Below are 18,954 nucleotides of genomic sequence, written 5' to 3' on the forward strand. Positions count from 1 at the left end.
AAAAAATATGTATATTAAATTTTTTTTAGTGTTTGTTGATTTTTGCATAAAAAATATATATTTTAGATTTGAGTGATGGGTATAAGACCAATTATTTGTTGGGTTAATAAAATCAGTTGGGTTTAGCGCTATTGAGGTTCAAATTATTGATTATGCTTGCAGAAGCCCAAGCCCATTAGACGCTCTTAAAAATCTATAAATAAAGGAGTTTCTTGACAATTTAAGGTAAGCTCTCATTTTTTATAAAAGTTCTTTAGTTCTCTGAGTTTTCTTTGAACTGCTTACTGACTTGAACGTCGGAGTGTCTACGTCGGGAACCCTCCCGACGCCCACTTGACGAGTGTTCGTGACGCAGATGACGCCCCGCAAATTAACTGTGTATTGTCTACGTGGATCCGTTTACTAGCCAAGTGAGCTCATTTACGAGCCAAGTGGACCAGTTTACTAACCAGTCGGATCTCGCGTGTGCAGTCTACATGACTCATTTATTTTAGCTGCATCACTGAGATAATTTGAACATGTAGATAAAATAGAGAAAAAATCGAAAAATGATTGAGATATTCACAAAAATTACTAATAAACTAACACCAGCAAGGTTAACTAACGAATATTATAAATGGTAAAACTGTAAAGAAACTTTAGTGCCATATTTACATATCAAAGTTATTTAGTATGAGATGCTAAAGTTTAATAATATAATAGAGTATATTTGATTTGATTTGATTGATAGAATTTGAGATAATATTATAATGAAATTTTTCTCTTTTTCAATAATTAATATAAAAAAATGGAAATATAAAAGATAATATTATAATTTTAATTGTCTTTTTTTAAAAAATTACTTTGGCCCTTTGTGATTTAAAAAATTGCATACTTTGGCCCTTTTTTAAAAAAATTGCACTTTAAAAAAATTTTAAAGTATGAGATTTGAGGGTATTTCTTGTCTTTTTTTGCATCGATATCATATTCATTCTCTTTTTTCTTTTTCTTTTTTAACAGCTGTCTTTCCCATTATTTCTATTTCTTTTTTTTTTTTTGTCTTCTAATCATTTTTATTTTTTAAAATAATTTATTTTATGCATGATAATTAAATTGTTTTTACTGATTTATTTTATGATTTAAATTTCTAGGTAAGGATTTTAATGTTATTTTCGACAGAGTTTTAATGATTTCCAGGAGATGATTTCGAGGCGATTTTTCGGAGGAGGACATCTGAGCACGATAAAGGTTAAATTATGATTTTTGTGAGGTAAAATTTTTAGAAATGACAGACCATTTTTTATTTTGAGAATAATAAATATTTTATCAATGATTATAGGTGAGCTAAAATTTTCTACTATATTTTTTTATTTTTTAAGCTCGCCTTTAAATAATATTTTGCCATTTTAATATTTTAGCACTTTTAATTATTGAAATAGAAACTTTTCAAGTCTATAAAAATAAAAGGAGGGAAACCTTTCTCCAAAACCCACCTCACGTGAGAATCATTAGAGAGAAAAATAAAGGGTTTTCAGAGGAAGGTCGAAATGTGCAGTTTTTTTTTTCCGACTTTGATCGCGTTCGGGTGTCTTCCAACATTCGGGATCATCTCAAAACCATCTTCTCGTGAATCATGCCTGAAAAGTTATGCCATGTATCCACGTTTTGAATTAAAGATTCACGAGACTGCGCCTTTAAGTTATTTCCAGTAAGAATTGTTCGAGTTTATTTATATAATTATATGTATATATATATATCTTCGTGTGTGTGAGTGTTTGTGTGCGTGTACGCGTGAATCTGTGCAGAGGGCAGCTCATGCGTGGGCTGGTGTGGAAATTTCAAAAGTAAACACAGAGGTTGAAGATTAAGGATGAACCCAACGTAAATGTTTCAGATAAATTTTCTTGCTTGAGTTTTTTCAAAAAGTGGCTTACAGTGGGTGTACGTAAGTTTCTTTTTTTTTTTTTTTTTTAAATTGCATACTTTGGCCCTTTCTGTTTCCACCATCAATTTTTTTTAAAAAAAATTGTTTCATTGATTTATAAGAAAATTACAGACATTATATCTCAGATTGCATGTGCGATGTTTATTTAAGAGGAATATGAATCCTCAATACACTCTACCAAGAAAACATAAAAATTGTTTGGAGGATATTGCATTCTCCTTGCTCTTGAATTCATTTATTATAAGATAATTAAGAATTTTGATCAAATTTTCTAGGCATACAAAACTATGAGTGGAGCAATTAGTAGTGGAACAAGTGGTAGTAGGATGCATCAAAACAGCTTGCCCAAGATCTCCGTGTGGATAGATTTTGAAAACTGCCGTATCCCTTTCACCAAATATTTATTAAAACTGAGTTGTCACATACTTGACGCTCTAAGAGAACTGAGATACTGCAGCAATGATATGTCCATCACTGCATATGCGGAAATCAAGTTATCCTCGAGAGACAGAGAATATGGCTACAACAAAGCAGAATCACACTAGTACAAGTTGAACACACATGTATTCATATTCATTTTTTTTCTTTGATTTTAATTTGGTGGCTTTCATTTTTTTGATATAGGGCAAGATGCAACAACCCACAAAATGTTGGATTTCTGACCAAATAAACTGGCCTCCAGTTAATTTGCTGATCATATCATGCACACTGGTTTTTGGCCCAAAATAATATGAATGATTATGATATTATCATGACATGTCATCTTTCCAAGTACAACGACCTTCCTCCAGCAAATATTGTACATGTGTTGAAACCAGTTATTAATAAGAAATTTGTCCTTTGCCCAAATAAAATTACCTCATTAAATTTGTTGTAATAGTAACATGGTCTTCTTGAAATTCTCGGTTAAATTTCGTTGTCATGGACTTCAATATAATTTCGTCGTTCAATGCTTGTGAATTGAAATGATGATTCCGAATAGAAACATGACAAATTACAACTATAATATTTAATGTTCATTCGTAGAGGTGGTCGGTACGGTATACCATACCGAAATTTCAGATACCATATACCGTATCGAAAATACTGGTATGAGAAAAATGATACTGTTACCTTACCGACTTTTCGGTACCGAAAAGTCGGTACGATATCGATAAAATACCGTCATACCGAAAATATATATATAAAAATTCATTCTCTTGTAATTTCAAGACCAATGATTACCAATACTTAACAAATCCCTCAAAACATTCAAAGAGACCAGGAAAGATATATACAAAACAAATCCATAAAGACAATAAATATCAACCGCAACATGTGTCTGGAGATCCAAGACATCAATAAACACTAATAAACTTCAACCGCAACATGAGCGATTTCTTCATCTGTTATATTTGCAACAATGTCTGAGGTCTTGTGATTTCTGAAACCTATCAGCTTTTCAACAAGTCGAGGCTCAATATTCAGTCCTCTAGCTAGCTGTAAGGTTAGGATATAGAGATAATACTTTTCAACAGTTTAAATTCTCAAATATGAGTGGAGTTGCTTCACTAAACTTTGATTTGGACTATTCCAACATGATGAGTCCAAACAAAAGTTAAATTCCTTATTTTGGTACGGTATCGATATATATCGTTTTATACAAAAAAAATATTTTTTAATATATATATTATTTCGATATATACCGAAAATTTCAAATTTCATACCGTTACCATATCGAAAATTTCGGTATCGGTGCCATACCGTACCGAAAATTTCAGTATACTAAAATTTCGATAAATTCGGTATTTTTCGGTACGGTCACCTCGGTATACCGATAATTAGATATTTTTTCCACCCCTAGTCATTCCAAAACTCTTATAAAAATTTAGCGTCAACTTTTATTATGATTCAATAACAATCATATGATTGATGGAGGACGATTATAATTATTTTTATTTCTAAATATTTTGAAAACATGTTAGAGTGAATGAATGTCATATTAATTGAAAATTTGAAATTAATGGTATTAAAAATTTTCCATCTAAAACATCCATATTCATATTGATATCAGTATTTTTTTTCGTAATAAAATTATACGGATTAACATAAAATCATAATCTAATACTTTACAAAGAATATAATGCGACATTTTTAGTATCATATTATCGATTTAGGTATATGCAGCGTTGTGTGTGTATTCATTTCCAATTGTCTAAAGAAATAGGCTTATATTACTTAATGTTATCCTCAAAATTGAAAATAAATAGACAATGATCACCAAAAGACTAAGCTCTTCGTCACTTATGATGTACAAATTGAATTGGTTTATTCAGTTCCATTTTGGGTATTTTTGTAAAAGATCAGTTAAACCTATAACATTAAGTAATATAATTAAGCCTACTTTTAGACAATTGGAAATGAATACACATGTAACGCATATATCTAAATCGATAATATGTTACTAAAAATTTCGCATTATATTATGTGTTAAGTATTAGATCATGATTTTATCTATGTTAATTCGTATAATTTTATTACGAAAAAAATACTGATATCAATATGAATTTGGATGCTTTAGGGGGAAAATTTTTAATACCATTAATTTCAAATCTTCTCATTCACTCAAACATGTTTTCAAAATATTTAACAATAAAAATAGTTATAATCGTCCTCCATTAATCATATTATAATTGTTTTTTAATAATAATAAATGTTCATGCTAAATTTTTATAAGATTTTTGGAATGACCATTAAATATTTTAGTTGTAATTTGTCATGTTTCTATTCGAAATCATCATTTCAATTCACAAGCATTGAACGGCAAAATTCATATTGAAGTCTATGACAACGAAATTTAACGGAGAATTTCAAAAATACCATGTTACTGTTACAACAAATTTAATGGCGTAATTTTATTTGGGCAGATGACAAATTTCCTATTAATAACTGGTTTCAGCACATGCCAGTATTTGCTGGAGGAATGTCGTTGTACTTGGAAAGATGACATGTCATTATAATATTATAATCGTTCATATTCAAAATATTCATGTTGGGCCAAAAACCAGTGTGCTTGATATGCTCAGATGCCGATTTATTTGGTCAGAAATCCAACATTTTGTGGGTTGCTGCATCTTGCCCTGTATCGAAAAAAATGAAAGCCACCAAATTAAAATCAATGAAAAAAATGAATATGAATACTTGTGTGTTCAACTTGTACCAATGTGATTTTGCTTTGTTGTAGCCATATTCTCTGTCTTTCGGGGATAACTTGATTTCCGCATATGCAATGATGGATATATCATTACTGCAGTGCCCCAATTATCTTAGGAGTAGGTTTTTCATAAGACGATATCATATATCTTTATTCATGAGACGCATCAATCATATCCATATTTACAATAAAAAGTAATAATTTGACATAAAAGTAATACTTTTTCATGGGTGACCCATATAAAATATTCGTTTCACAAAATTGACTCGTGAGACCGTCTCATATGAGTTTTGTGTTCTCTTAGAGCGTCAAGTATGTGACAACTCAGTTTTAATAAACATTTGGTGAAGGGGATATGTCGGTTTTCAAACTCTATCAACACGGAAATCTTGGCATCTCTCTCCATGATCCCTGCCACTGGAAAGCCGCTTCGATGCATCCTACTACCACTTGTTCCACTACTAATTTCTCCACTCATAGTTCTGTATGCTTAGAAAATTTGATCAAATCTTAATTATCTTAGAATAAATAAACTCAAGAGTAAGAAGAATGCAATATCCACCAAACAACTTTTATGTTTTCTTGGTAGAGTGTATTGAGGATTCACATTCTTCTTAAATAAACATCGCACATGCAATCTGAGATGTAATGTCCGTAATTTTCTTAGAATTAAATCAATGAAAGAATTTTTTTTTTAAAAAAAATTGATGGCCGAAACACAAAGGGCCAAAGAATATGATACAACATTCTTATTTATGAACAAAATTCATAATATTTTAAGTAAAATCTTTCAACTCCATTTTAAAATGAAAATAAAAAGACGAACTGCTAAACTTTTTGTTTGACTAACCAATCTCTACAACAAACCAATACTTCAACAGTATCAGGTTTCATTACCCCTAAAATAAAAACGTATGAAATGTTGGCGTTATGAAAAAAGATATAAATGATTTGGGTGAGTTCGGATTCATCGGTTACCTTATTCTTAATTCAGATAAACCCAAACACAACATCACCCAACCTAATTTTTTGGGGTTAGCTTTCATATCCAATCTAATATGACCCCAATCCGGACCCGATATTTTTCGTGTTGATTCGTGTCTAAGTTCATTTTTGACACCCCTAAGAATAATATTGTTATTTTGATTCAATGTTTAAGTTGAATTGGATAATCAATCATATCAAGCCAATTAAAGGCAACCTAAATCAATAATATAAGTTATCTCATATGATGCGTAATTGTATTCTGAAGGATTATACATCATAGTTGAAAATTTACAAAGTGTGATCTCGAATAATTTCAATTTCTCACCTAATTAATATTTAATTATTGAGGTTAGGACGTTGCATTCCATGGTTTTAATTTCATTTTCATAATTAAGTGAGAACGTGGATGATTGATTAATGTGATTGTTATTCAGTATTATATAAAATAATTGTATTAATATATCAAGGTATAGTTTGGTAGACTGGATAAAAAAAAGATTGATAAATAATCCTCATTATCCCACGTTTGGTACCTTTTAGAAAGCCCATGATAATATCATGTACCCTGTGATAAATAATTTTATACAAGAATAAAATATCTTTTTTATGAGATGTGATAATTTTAATTTAATGTTAAAAAACACCACAAATGACTTAATTGCCCTCAATATATAAAAATCATAAACACTATCATTATCTCATTTCACGCCCCATCAAATAAATATTTTTATTTATTTTTATATATAATATAATATGATAAATATATAAATGAACTCGAGATAATTATATAAATGATTTTATAAATCTCAATATAATTATTATTATCACTCGATTAACTTTAAAAATTGATATTTGACTTCACTCACGAAATCAAGGGCTCAATTATAATATTATAAAATAAATAAAATTAATTAAAAATAAATAAATTATACAAGCACTGTCTACGCATTAACAGATAAGAAATATGAACTCAAACAATAACTTTGAAATTATAAAATTTATTATGATAAGGTTAATTTTGTCATTACAATATAATATATAAATTTAATCATTCTTATTAAAATCATATCAAATATTAATATCATACATCTTATTTATGCTTAACTTATCTTTATATTATATATCATATGTTTATCCTATAATGTGTATCAAATTATGACTTAAATTTAAATATTTAAATCCATGAAATATAATTAATTTTGTTATTATGTATTTAAGGTGGATGCAAAAAAAAAAGTAAATAAATAAATCCAAGTAACAAGGCATAACGGTAACTTAAAGAACAAGACAGTCTCCCAGTCTGTTCTTGTCACCGAACTTTGTTGGATTCAACCTTAAGAAACATCATCCCCACCCCATTTTCTGTCGGCAAATCCCACCGACGTGTTTCTGATCCCAGATTCCTCTTCTCCCCACATCGAATACACGCGGACTCTGTGTTGGAACAACCAGACTCTAGTCAGATGTTGTACTGAATCCAGCTCCACAGTCAAAAATTCGGCCATCACTGTTACTGTCATTAGGCAGTGGGTTTCCTGTCACTGGATCCGAAACTGAGCCCAGATGTTGGTCCAAGATCGCGATGCCCCGAAGCCCCTCAATCACCGATCAAGGAACAAATTCCGTTTATTCCCGCCCAAGAATCTTTATTTCTCCACATGGGTTTCGGAGAACATCTTCAAGCTCGTCACGATTCTCTTTGTCATCACCACCGTTGCCGCTGTGTTCTACCTCCGAAACTACTACACTGCTGGGGGAGACGCGGCGGCGTTGCTCTGCCTTCAATCAACTCAGTCTCGTTCAATCCGCCCCAAGTTTCCTCAAATCAATTGGAATTCTATTCCCCGAATTGTTGATAATGTCACCCCGTTCTCGGCCTTTCTGTCTGAGAAATGGATCGTTGTTTCGGTGTCGGGTTATCCCTCCGAGTCATTGAAGAAAATGGCAAAGATTAAAGGGTGGCAGGTTCTTGCGATTGGGAATTCCAAGACCCCGGAGGATTGGAAATTGAAAGGTACTCTTTGTGCTAATTGCTCATCTTCAGTTACTAGCTGAATGTTGATTATTTCTGCACACTAGTGAGTTGCTAATTTACCATAAATTCAGCTTGTATGAATGAAATTAAGTGTATCAGTTTATTAATGTATTCACGATTCTTTTGTTACGAAAACGGAGAATCATTTTGTATGATTGTTTATTTTAACAGGTGTTATTTATTTGTCATTGGAAATGCAAGCTCAACTGGGATTTAGAGTGGTCGATTACTTGCCCTTTGATTCTTATGTCCGTAAAACTGTTGGGTATTTATTTGCCATACAGCATGGTGCACAAAAGATTTTTGACGTTGATGATCGAGGTGATGTGATCGATAATGATATAGGGAAACATTTTGACGTTGAGTTGGTCGGGGAGGGTTCGAGACAGGAGGTTATTTTGCAATATAGCCACCATAATCCTAATAGGACTGTTGTGAACCCTTATATACATTTTGGGCAGCGATCCGTTTGGCCAAGGGGGTTGCCCTTGGAAAATGTCGGTGAGATTGAACATGAGACATTTTATACCGAGGTTTTTGGTGGGAAACAGTTTATTCAACAGGGAATTTCGAATGGATTACCTGATGTGGACTCGGTTTTTTACTTTACTAGGAAATCGGCGTTGGAAGGGTTTGACATTAGATTCGATGAGCATGCCTCTAAAGTGGCGTTACCTCAAGGTACTATGGTTCCGGTAAATTCTTTCAACACTATTTTTCATTCTTCTGCATTTTGGGGGTTGATGCTTCCGGTCTCGGTGAGTACAATGGCTTCGGATGTACTGAGGGGATATTGGGCCCAAAGGCTTTTGTGGGAAGTTGGTGGGTATGTCGTGGTATATCCTCCCACCGTTCACCGGTATGATAAAATTGAAGCATACCCTTTTTCTGAAGAGAAAGATCTTCACGTTAATGTCGGTCGCTTGATTAAGTTCTTGGTGGCATGGAGATCCAGTACTCATAGGTTGTTTGAGAAAATTTTGGAGCTAAGTTACGTTATGGCCGAGGAAGGATTTTGGACGGAGAAGGACTTAAAATTCACCGCTGCATGGTTGCAAGACTTGCTTTCTGTTGGTTACCAGCAGCCTCGATTGATGTCCCTTGAACTCGACAGGCCTCGAGCAAATATTGGTGATGGCGATCGAAAGGAATTTGTACCACAGAAGTTACCGTCTGTGCATCTTGGGGTTGAAGAAACGGGAGTGGTGAATTACGAAATTGGGAACTTGATAACATGGAGGAAGAGTTTTGGCAATGTTGTGCTCATAATGTTCTGCTATGGACCTGTGGAACGTACAGCATTAGAGTGGAGATTGCTATATGGAAGGATATTTAAGACGGTTATAATTTTGTCAGTGGAGAAAAATGTGGATCTTGCTGTGGAGCAAGGGGATGCCGACCATGTTTACAAGTAAATTCTCCTTCTCATTTCTAATTTCAATTTATTTTTCTTAGATTCATATTGATAATCATCCTCCTTTTCCTGTTGTTTACTGTAATTTTATATGCGTACTTATTGATTAAAATGTTATTCCACACATTGGTTTCTTTAGGTAAGCATATTTAATAGTTTTGCAACCTAAACATTTGCTTATTGCCTATCCCTAAATCCTAAGCTTTTATACCCATAAAAAGCTTCTTCCCTATCGTCAACAGAAAAGTTAAATATTAGGAATCTTTCCATTGAAACTTATGGTTGTATTTGGATTTGGGGAAGTATTTGAGGGAATGACTCCATGTTGGAATGAATTTGAAATCAACCACAGTCACTCCAATAATAACTATTTGAGATTTGAACTTCATTGCCAAGTGTATTTGTCCAAACAATCCAATGAATTTGTTATTATGGATTTGAATTCATAGCTTCAAGTCCATCAATCCAATCCAAATCCAAATCCAATCCAAATCCAAACTATATTACTTCACCGATTGGTTCATCTTTTGTTTTTATCCCTGTTCTTCTGAATGTTGTTGGTGGTCATGTTTCTTGGTCAAGATGTCTAGTCTACGTGCCGTAAGAATATACTGGAATCAGGTTTTGGAATGTGCACTCCATGGTTGTGAGTTGTAACGAACCTAGATTAGAAACTTGCAACCGACCATATTTCTCAAGAGTTATTTAACCTTTTTGTTTGTTGGGCCAATGTTGGCGTTCTTTTTGGTGTCTTTGTTTGAACAAACTATTGGGGGCAAAAGTTTTTTGTTTTTCTTTACTGCAGTTTATGGTATGCTGATAGTTGACATTGAAACTCGTCCTGATACTTTTTAATCTTTTTTGTATCATCTAATTATTTCCAAAGCATTTCGAGATATATAATAATGTGATATCATCTTTTTTTTTCCAGGAATTTGCCAAAATTATTTGATAGATACACCAGTGCGGATGGCTTTTTATTTTTGCAAGACGATACTATTCTTAATTACTGGAACTTGCTCCAAGCCGACAAGACTAAGCTCTGGATCACAAACAAGGTAAATAAATTTCTGTCAATGCTAGAGGTGCAAAAGTACACATGGAACTGAAAATTACTCAACTTTCGTATTCGAGCTCAGTTCACACTCAAAACACAAATTATATTAGCTGATTTGAACCGAGTTCAAGTTTGGCACAATTTAATGGTAGGATTCAAGATTGATCCGCTTGGTTTGACCTAATTTTTTTAGTTTTATTAAGCAAAGACTTGAAATATGATGAAATTTTGAGCTCGTTTATTTATGATTGTAGTGTATTAAATATTGATAAATATATTAAAACTCACTAGGTATCAAATAAAGTAATTTAGGCTTGAATATGACGGATTTGATTTGAGTTGGATTTTTTAAATGATAATCAAATAATATTATGGACACTTTGATTTGTTTTAGAGAGAAAAATGTAGATTTTTGTTTACAAATTTCTAAAAACTACTTCCTCTAGGTGTTCAAGTCTTGGACTAGTGTCTCAATTGCTGGCAACTCGGATTGGTTCGCAAAGCAAGCCGATCTGGTCAAAAAAGTGGTTGTCACGATGCCAGCCCACTTACAAGTCAATCACAAAGAAACGGTAAAAGATCACCAAAGCCTTGTAATCTGCAATTCCGAGGTATTCTATGTTCCCCGACGTTTTGTATCAGACTTTATTGATCTTGTTAGTCTAGTGGGCGATCTAGATATCCACCACAAGGTTGCTGTACCAATGTTCTTTCTAGCAATGGACATGCCCCATAATTACGACTCTGTGTTTGATTCTATGATATATAAGCAAAAGCCACAGAGTAACTCCACATTCTACTCCGCCGAAGTACCTGCAGTTCACCCCTGGAATGTGTCAAGTGAGCAGGACTTTATTAAGCTGATCAGAATCATGGCAGCTGGTGATCCCTTGTTAATGGAATTATTTTGATGTCAAATTTGAATACTGGGAAAATTTGAAGGTCTCGAAGAGGGGAGAATTGAAAAATGCATACCCTTTGGTCGAGATATGTATGCTGCGCCATCTGTTGTACTATTCTTTCAATAGGGAGCATTTCTTGTAGATTTGTTTTTGTATTAATTTTTGCTGAATGTAAAGCTAGCTTCACTTAAACAGAATTTGGAGAACCACAGTTTTTGTTTATGTTTTGATCTTTGTTACTGGTAATATGATGAGGAATTTACATTCATCATGTATTCATACCAGCAACAGATGAGCTTTTCTTCTCAGAAAGCATTCATTGAGTTCATCATCATTGTTGGATATCTTCATACTTGAGGCATTAGACAGGTGAAATAAATTACTAGTGCTCGAGATATTATATACATTATTTTGTACTCTAAGATGTTTGGTGCGAAAGATAAGAAATTAGATGATTATACATATTTGTTTTATTCATCATTTAACTCAAGTTTTACAAAAGAATAGAGTTATAAATCATTAATTATTCATATATATTGATATATCATACATATTTCATTATCCTACTAGTTAAATAGTGTATTGGTGACAAATAGCGTATTAGAGTTGTGTAATTAATCGTGTGGTTTGACGAATTTTTTTCCCAAAATTGATGGATTTTTTTTTGTCAATATTCTGTAAAACAGTAAAACTCAAGCTTGAGCTTGTTGATGCACTGATGCTCGCAAAAATAATGCTAGTTTAGCTCAACTAGAAATATTCTTAATGTACTCTACACAAATTCAAGCTCGATATATGGTGCTTTTTTTCTTTCAATTTGAGCTCAAATGGGGTGCTACTACTCAAACTTGACTTGACCTGAATTCACCTACCCGAGAAGTACAATGTTTCTTGAAAATTGCCATATTCACCCAGGGAGTATAGTTGTAGTCTTGTGGATATTCAAAACTTCAGGGGCGTTGAGGTGTTAGAGACAGGTGGCAGTGAGTACAGCTTCGAATTTATTAGAAATCAATGTCTTACAGGTTACATACAAATAAAATGAAAGCAAACCACCCTGGAAAAATGAACACAACGAGCAATTTCGAGGGAAAAAAATCAGGCTCTAAGTTTTGAATCAAGAATTTAACGATGGATCCCTTCAATCTTATCCTCGACTTCTGAGTACAATTGCTTCAAAAACGTGTGAACCAACTTCCTAAAAGAATTTGCATTCGTGCTCATGAGTCTGTTCAACATTTGCTCGTCCTGAATAAAAGTAGTGTTTGCCTCTTCGTACACCAATATTTGTCGACTTGTACAGAAGTTGCCCTCCATCCAACAGTGTTTGTCAGGCATTTTTCAATCTCACGGACCCCCTCGCCATCATGCCTCCATACCATTTTGGATTCAACAACTTAGTCCTTGCATCAAGGCGAACGGTCTCAGATATGGTACCTAAATCATGAAGAAAACGTTGTTAAACAATGCTGAGTAAAAAAATAGTAGAAATCGATTTTAGGAACTAATAATAATGGAGAAATAAGACAGCAACCACATGATTAAAAGAAAAAAAAATCTCGTGATACATTTAGTAGGAAATCTTTAATTATTATAAATTAAATTCCTTGATTGCTAACACACACAATTTCCATTCACACGTAGCAGAGAAATAGGCAAAACCATGAATTATTTATTTCTTGATGGCAAGTCATGGAATTTACCTGTGCATTAGCTGTAGTTGTATCAGCAATGCATGCACTAGGCTTCTTTCCATCTTTCCCGAGGTTCTGCACCAGATTTGTCGGGTCCGAATCAAAGTAATGACTGACATCAGAGAGAGAAATATCTGATGAATCAAGATTTTGGAATGTAGCATCAGCCGTGCTGAGAGCTGTTGGAATTTTGATGCTTAATGAATGAAAATTAAGCAAATAAATCAATGTGTTTGATTTGGAAAAATTCGAAACGAATAACGAAGCTTAATGAACGAATATTAAGTTCGATGGTTATGAATAAACTCGAGAAGAGTTCATCAAATGTTGAAAAAAACTTAAACGAGTAGTCAGAACGTGTAAGGGATGAAAATCGAAGGAAAAAAAAAATTCACGTGTACAGTAGCCGGTGCGCACCCGCGCCAGTGGCACGCCTGCATGCGCGCGGGTGCGTGCGCCTACCGAGAGCGCTCGGCAGAGAGCACTCGGCAGCGCGCGCGCGCGTGCAAGCGCGAGCGGGTGCCTGCAGGTCTTCGTGTCCCTTCGAATTTTCTGATGTTTTTCATTTCCTTGGCATTGTTTGATGATTGTGATCAGTTACAATGGCCAAGGGACACCACCTATGAATGAAAGATCATGTCTTTTAACATGAAAACATTAAATGATTGATTTTTGAAAATCAAAATAGATTACACATATCATAACATCATTTTGCATATTGTCTTATTCCTTTTTCTTCAAGAGAGAGTTCCTTCATTTCCTTGTGATAGAACTTGAATATTTGAGTGCTCATTATTCAAGAGTTGTAGTTGTATCTTGGGAGAAGATTGCCACCAACCTCTAGCACATTGTGAGGGGCAAATTATTCTTAAGGAGGAAATATCTCTCTGATGCTTCACATGTCATTCAGCCAGACGAGGCCGAACTGGACGAGACACTGAGTTATTTCGAGAAGCCAATTCAGATTCTCGATCGAAAGGAAAAGCAACTCAGAACGAAGACTATTCCGCTTGTGAAAGTTCAGTGGATTCGTCATGGCATCGAAGAAGCTACTTGGGAAACAGAGTCAGACATGAGACAGAGATTTCCCGAGTTATTTCACTTATGTGAGTATTTTGATTCAGCTTCTGTTATACATTTCTTTCTGATATTCAGATTTGATTGCTTGTGATTTTGGGGACGAAATCGTATCTTAGGGGGGAGAAATGTAATGCCCGAGATTTTGATTCTATTAATCTGAGATTATTGATTATGAATTGATGTGATTATAGCCGGGCCATTCCGAGACCAGATTGGGCAAAGCATATGAATTGTACAAGTTTTGGGCAGAACTATTGGCGCCCGAGCGGCAGAAAGTGACCGCCCGAGTGCCAATGTTCAACAAAATATGCTTCGGACAGAAGATGTGGCGCCCGGGCGGTAGTTGTTGACCGCCCGAGCGCCAATGATTAATCGTGATGCGTTCTTATTCAGATCGGGATCCCTAGATTAGAAATGAGTCGAGTCTGAGATAATGAGTCTAGAGTTTGATTTACAGTTTTATATCGATTCGTGTCTTTCAGATTTAATACATGTTATTGATATCTGTTTCATGCTTTTTATATATGTTTTATATGATTGCATGTTTACATTATTTATACTGGGATATATTTCTCACCGGAGTTATCCGGCTGTTGTCTTGTTTGTATGTGTGCATGACAACAGGTGGGGCAGGATCAGGATCACGAAGAGAATGAGAGATTCAGGATTAGCGTGGAGATCTGGACTTAGAATAGCTTGACTTTCAGTACTTGATATAGTGACTGAACTTTAGTGTAAGATAAATAAATGTTGTACAAGACTTGTACTTTTATATTGACATGTATATCAGATCGAGTACATTACGTTTCCGCATTTGCATTTTAAGAAAAAAAATTTATGTCCCACATTTCTTAATTGTTATATTGATTCCTAATAATGATTAAGAAGATGGATTAGGTTCGGGTCCCCACAAAAACATTAAATGATTGATTTTTGAAAATGAAAATAGATTACACATATCATAACATCATTTTGCATACTGTCTTCTTCCTTCTTCTTCAAGAGAGAGTTCCTTCATTTCCTTGTGATAGAACTTGAATATTTGAGTGTTCATTATTCAAGAGTTGTAGTTGTATCTTGGGAGAAGATTGCCACCAACCTCTAGCACATTGTGAGGGGCAAATTCTTCTTAAGGAGAAAGTGTTCAACACTTGCCTCTACAAAGCCATTTATTTGTTTTCTTCTTGCTTATCCTCTCATATTTGAATACCCCAAACAACAAGAGCCATCTCAAAAATCTTCCTTTTCTTGGTCATGCCTGCACGGGGAGCATCGCTGTCGAATGCGAACGAGTTTTGACTCAAGTACATGTCCTGGAGTTGCTTCTCGTCATTCCAGGACGAATTTCCAACGGCAAGGTTTACATTGGAGGAGTACAAGCCCGAGACATCTGAAAAGATATGGGATACAGCTTCACGTACATGAACCCCTAGATCTTTGGCTTGTTCCATTGCATGTTTCCTGACGTAATTTTGGTCTTCGGGCTCGTCTAACTAAGCAACCATCTTCACTGCTCGATTAAGGAGATTCATCTATGTACAAATAACTTAGCCATGAAAATGACAAATGGATAAAGTTATAACTATAAAATAAGCCAAGAAAGTCTGAATACCTGATTAATGAAAAGGTCTCTGAACACGCCATAACAGTTGACGACTGCATCGATCCTTGGTCTTCCAAGCTCTTCAAGACTCACAGGTTCAACGCGGTTCACTCTCCCAAAAGTATCTGGAACTGACTTAATTCCAATCATCCACAGTACCTGAGCCAGTGATTCCCCATATGTCTTGATGTTATCTGTTCCCCACAGGACAAGTGGAATAGTCTCAGGACATTTCCCTTCATTTCAGACTTTTTCCTCTCGAGCAACCTGTCGACAACCACCATTGCGCTCTGCATAGCTGCAGCCGTAGGAATAGCTTGTGGGTCCAAGGCGTGGATATTCTTTCGTAAAACCTTCGAATTTCTAATTGGATCTCCTCCATGGCCTGGCTCGACATATTTTCCTTCCAAAGCTTGTTTCAAACTTCCCAACTCATATATTGTCCGCCACAACAAGCTTCAAGCATTCCTCTAAGAATTGAAACAAGAAACAAAATACTGAGTTTTTCTCTATCGGCACCGGTGAAATTTTGTGCTCGACAGGTACAGAATCCATGGCTCGTTTATTCCAAAACCAAGAATTGACGTAAGTTTGTCAGCAACATCAACAACCTGCCCATTCTTATTAGTAGTTCGCTCCACAAATGAGGTAATTGTGCCACGGGATGCCTCAGTTATCTGTCAAAGTAGTTCCAAATCCTCTAAAATGCCCTTGTCACTTCCTCTACAGACATCCTCAATTTCTCGGCCCATAGTCTCAGCCAATATTGCCGGCAGACAAGAAATCCCATCTTCAGAACGATCTAATGCAGAGATATTGACCAGAGTAGCCACTGCCTCCATAGCCGATGGAGGCTCGCCAATGACATGAAGTCCACATGGAAGTAACCATGATTCAACCTCCATAATCATGGAATAAAATTTACCAACCACAAGGTCTCGCTCCTTGGCCGAAATCTCAACCCTTTCTTCAGGAGGTTTTACGTCCTTGTCAAGATTGCATTGCCGAACCGTGCTGATGGAGCTCACGATCGATCTGAAATCCATGTCCCGTGTCTTTAAGTGATTGGTAGGAAGAAATAAGCTCACTTAGCTGCTTCAATCCCTTGTAATAAAGTCCTGCATTTTCTGCTGGAGGAGTCAAATAACTTATTGTGTTTGCATAACTCCTGCTGGATGGATTATTGGCAGCAAGTAAAACACGTTCGGGATGTTCCCTATAAGGCTATCAGGGTAACAAACATCACTCATTCCGACTTGTTTCTCAGACATGAATTCAAAAGAACCATTAGTCCCAAAGTGAAGAACAACATCAGCTTTAAATATTTTCTCAACAAACGAATGGTAAGAGGAATACAAAGTTAGCCTTTGGTACTCCCTCACACCCCATTTTGTACTCTATGTTAAGATTTGGGCTGTTGAACTGAGCTTCTTTATCGTGAATTACGTCTTCTATTAAGGCTTCAACATTTTCTGGAAGATTCTTGACACTATAGCCATCGGTTTTTAGGTCTTCGAGGACAGAGTAAATAGAAGAAAAAACATTCAGGTAAGTAGTAGTTCCAACATTGCCTTTGTCTGGGGGAAACTGAATACTACCTAATCGCTAGCCTCTTCTCTGTCTGCATATGATAAATTAGGCAGGTAAGTTTTGCTGTAAATGGTGAACACTGTAAGAAAAATGTACTCTGAATGAAACGTTATAGCATCGGCAGAGCTTGAATGTTCATTTGAGTAAAGCAGAAAGAACAAGATGATTATGATTCCAGGCGGGTAGTAATCAAATTTGAAACTTAGACCACAACACGGTTATCATGAAAGAATCAGTCGGTATATAATTCAATGAACAGTTTGGTACACTGCATAAGAGAGTGACTTATATTATATATCACATGTTTATCCTATTATATGTACCAAACTATACTCAAGATTATAATCAATCAAAATTTTCTTGGACACTTGTATGGTTTAAATTAAATAAACATTCATAGGGAGTTCAGTATATACTTTTAGTGAAATTTTACTTGGTTCTAACTACTCCGATATTTGCGGATGTAGCTTTTGTTGAATTTCCCTATGAACTTTTTTCAAGAACTCTTTTCTTCGATCTCCTAATCCGGTCCACGACTTGAATATTTGTTTCTCTTCTAACTTGCACTAGAAAGTATAGAAGATATTTTGTATTTGAGATCAAGAAAACAAAATTTGTTAAAAACCTTTTTGAGAGCAAAAATGGCCGATGGAGACTTTCTTCTTATTATTCCTTTTGAAAGCTACGGTCATCCCCATCATCTACACCAAAGTGTTAAGGAATTACTATTATCTAATAATTTTGGTGATCGACAAAATCAAAACAGCAGTTAACTGTTTCAGGAAACAACTGCAATCTTCTGTGTATAACAGGAACCAGTTCAACCGTCTAAACTTACAACCGCTTGAATTTCAGACCGCCTACTATTCAACCGTATGAAGCAGAAGAAGTTCAAACTTATTAAAGAAACTTCCCAACCGGCTGTTCGAAGATTTAAATCGAATCATTAAAGAGCTATTTATTGCTCACTTAATAAAAGACATTCTCTGACCGGTTCAGAACATTCAATGATTTTGCACCGCTACAAGTCAACCATGTCCTACACCAGTCTTGATATTGATAAGCATTTATATTACTATCTCAGAAAAGAAAGATTGCTTATATCCTACAAGTTCTGATGATAAAAACAGTTGACACAAAAGAATACTCAGCAGCAACTCTTCAAAGAACGAGATTCAAAGCTATGCTAGCAAAGAAAACATTAAATGCTTTGATGAAGAATATTTAATGTATTTGCAACTGATAGTGACACATCATTCCAATGTTACATGTTAACGTTACTCATTTCTGTAATTGTCATTAGCTGAATTTCTTTTTTGAGACAATTTTAATCACATTGATAATTTTTCTTCGTCGATTAAAGGTTTTGACGTTAATTTGACCTTCCCATTTTTGTGAAATAAGGGTTCGGTACCAAAAGATATTTTATGTTCTATATAGTATAGCTGGTTGTCATAGTTTTATACATTATTTTA

At 34.7% G+C, this 18,954-nt stretch overlaps 1 protein-coding gene and 1 pseudogene across 1 annotated transcript; one reads left to right on the forward strand and one right to left on the reverse strand.

Moving 5' to 3' along the window:
• The first annotated feature begins 1,475 nt into the window (after window positions 1–1,475).
• On the forward strand, window positions 1,476–11,605 carry LOC142547176 (putative glycosyltransferase STELLO2). The gene is made up of 5 exons (XM_075655326.1): window positions 1,476–1,687; window positions 7,504–8,118; window positions 8,311–9,550; window positions 10,485–10,611; window positions 11,057–11,605. Exons 2-5 carry the CDS (start codon window positions 7,668–7,670, stop codon window positions 11,519–11,521), a joined length of 2,283 nt encoding a protein of 760 aa, XP_075511441.1. The 5' UTR covers window positions 1,476–1,687; window positions 7,504–7,667; the 3' UTR covers window positions 11,522–11,605.
• Window positions 11,606–12,617: 1,012 nt separating this feature from the next.
• LOC142544205 (magnesium-chelatase subunit ChlH, chloroplastic-like) lies at window positions 12,618–18,177 on the reverse strand (annotated as a pseudogene).
• Between the last annotated feature and the right edge of the window lie 777 nt (window positions 18,178–18,954).

The sequence above is a fragment of the Primulina tabacum genome, chromosome 5, assembly GCF_025594145.1.
Source record: "Primulina tabacum isolate GXHZ01 chromosome 5, ASM2559414v2, whole genome shotgun sequence".
Taxonomy (NCBI): Eukaryota; Viridiplantae; Streptophyta; class Magnoliopsida; order Lamiales; family Gesneriaceae; genus Primulina; species Primulina tabacum.

Bases quoted from the DNA above. Each gene is read 5' to 3' on its own strand.
- LOC142547176 (XM_075655326.1), top strand. From the start codon at position 7,668: ATGTTGGTCCAAGATCGCGATGCCCCGAAGCCCCTCAATCACCGATCA. The intron at 8,119-8,310 runs GTACTCTTTGTG...TTATTTTAACAG, and splicing joins GGAGGATTGGAAATTGAAAG to GTGTTATTTATTTGTCATTG. The intron at 10,612-11,056 runs GTAAATAAATTT...TACTTCCTCTAG, and splicing joins AGCTCTGGATCACAAACAAG to GTGTTCAAGTCTTGGACTAG.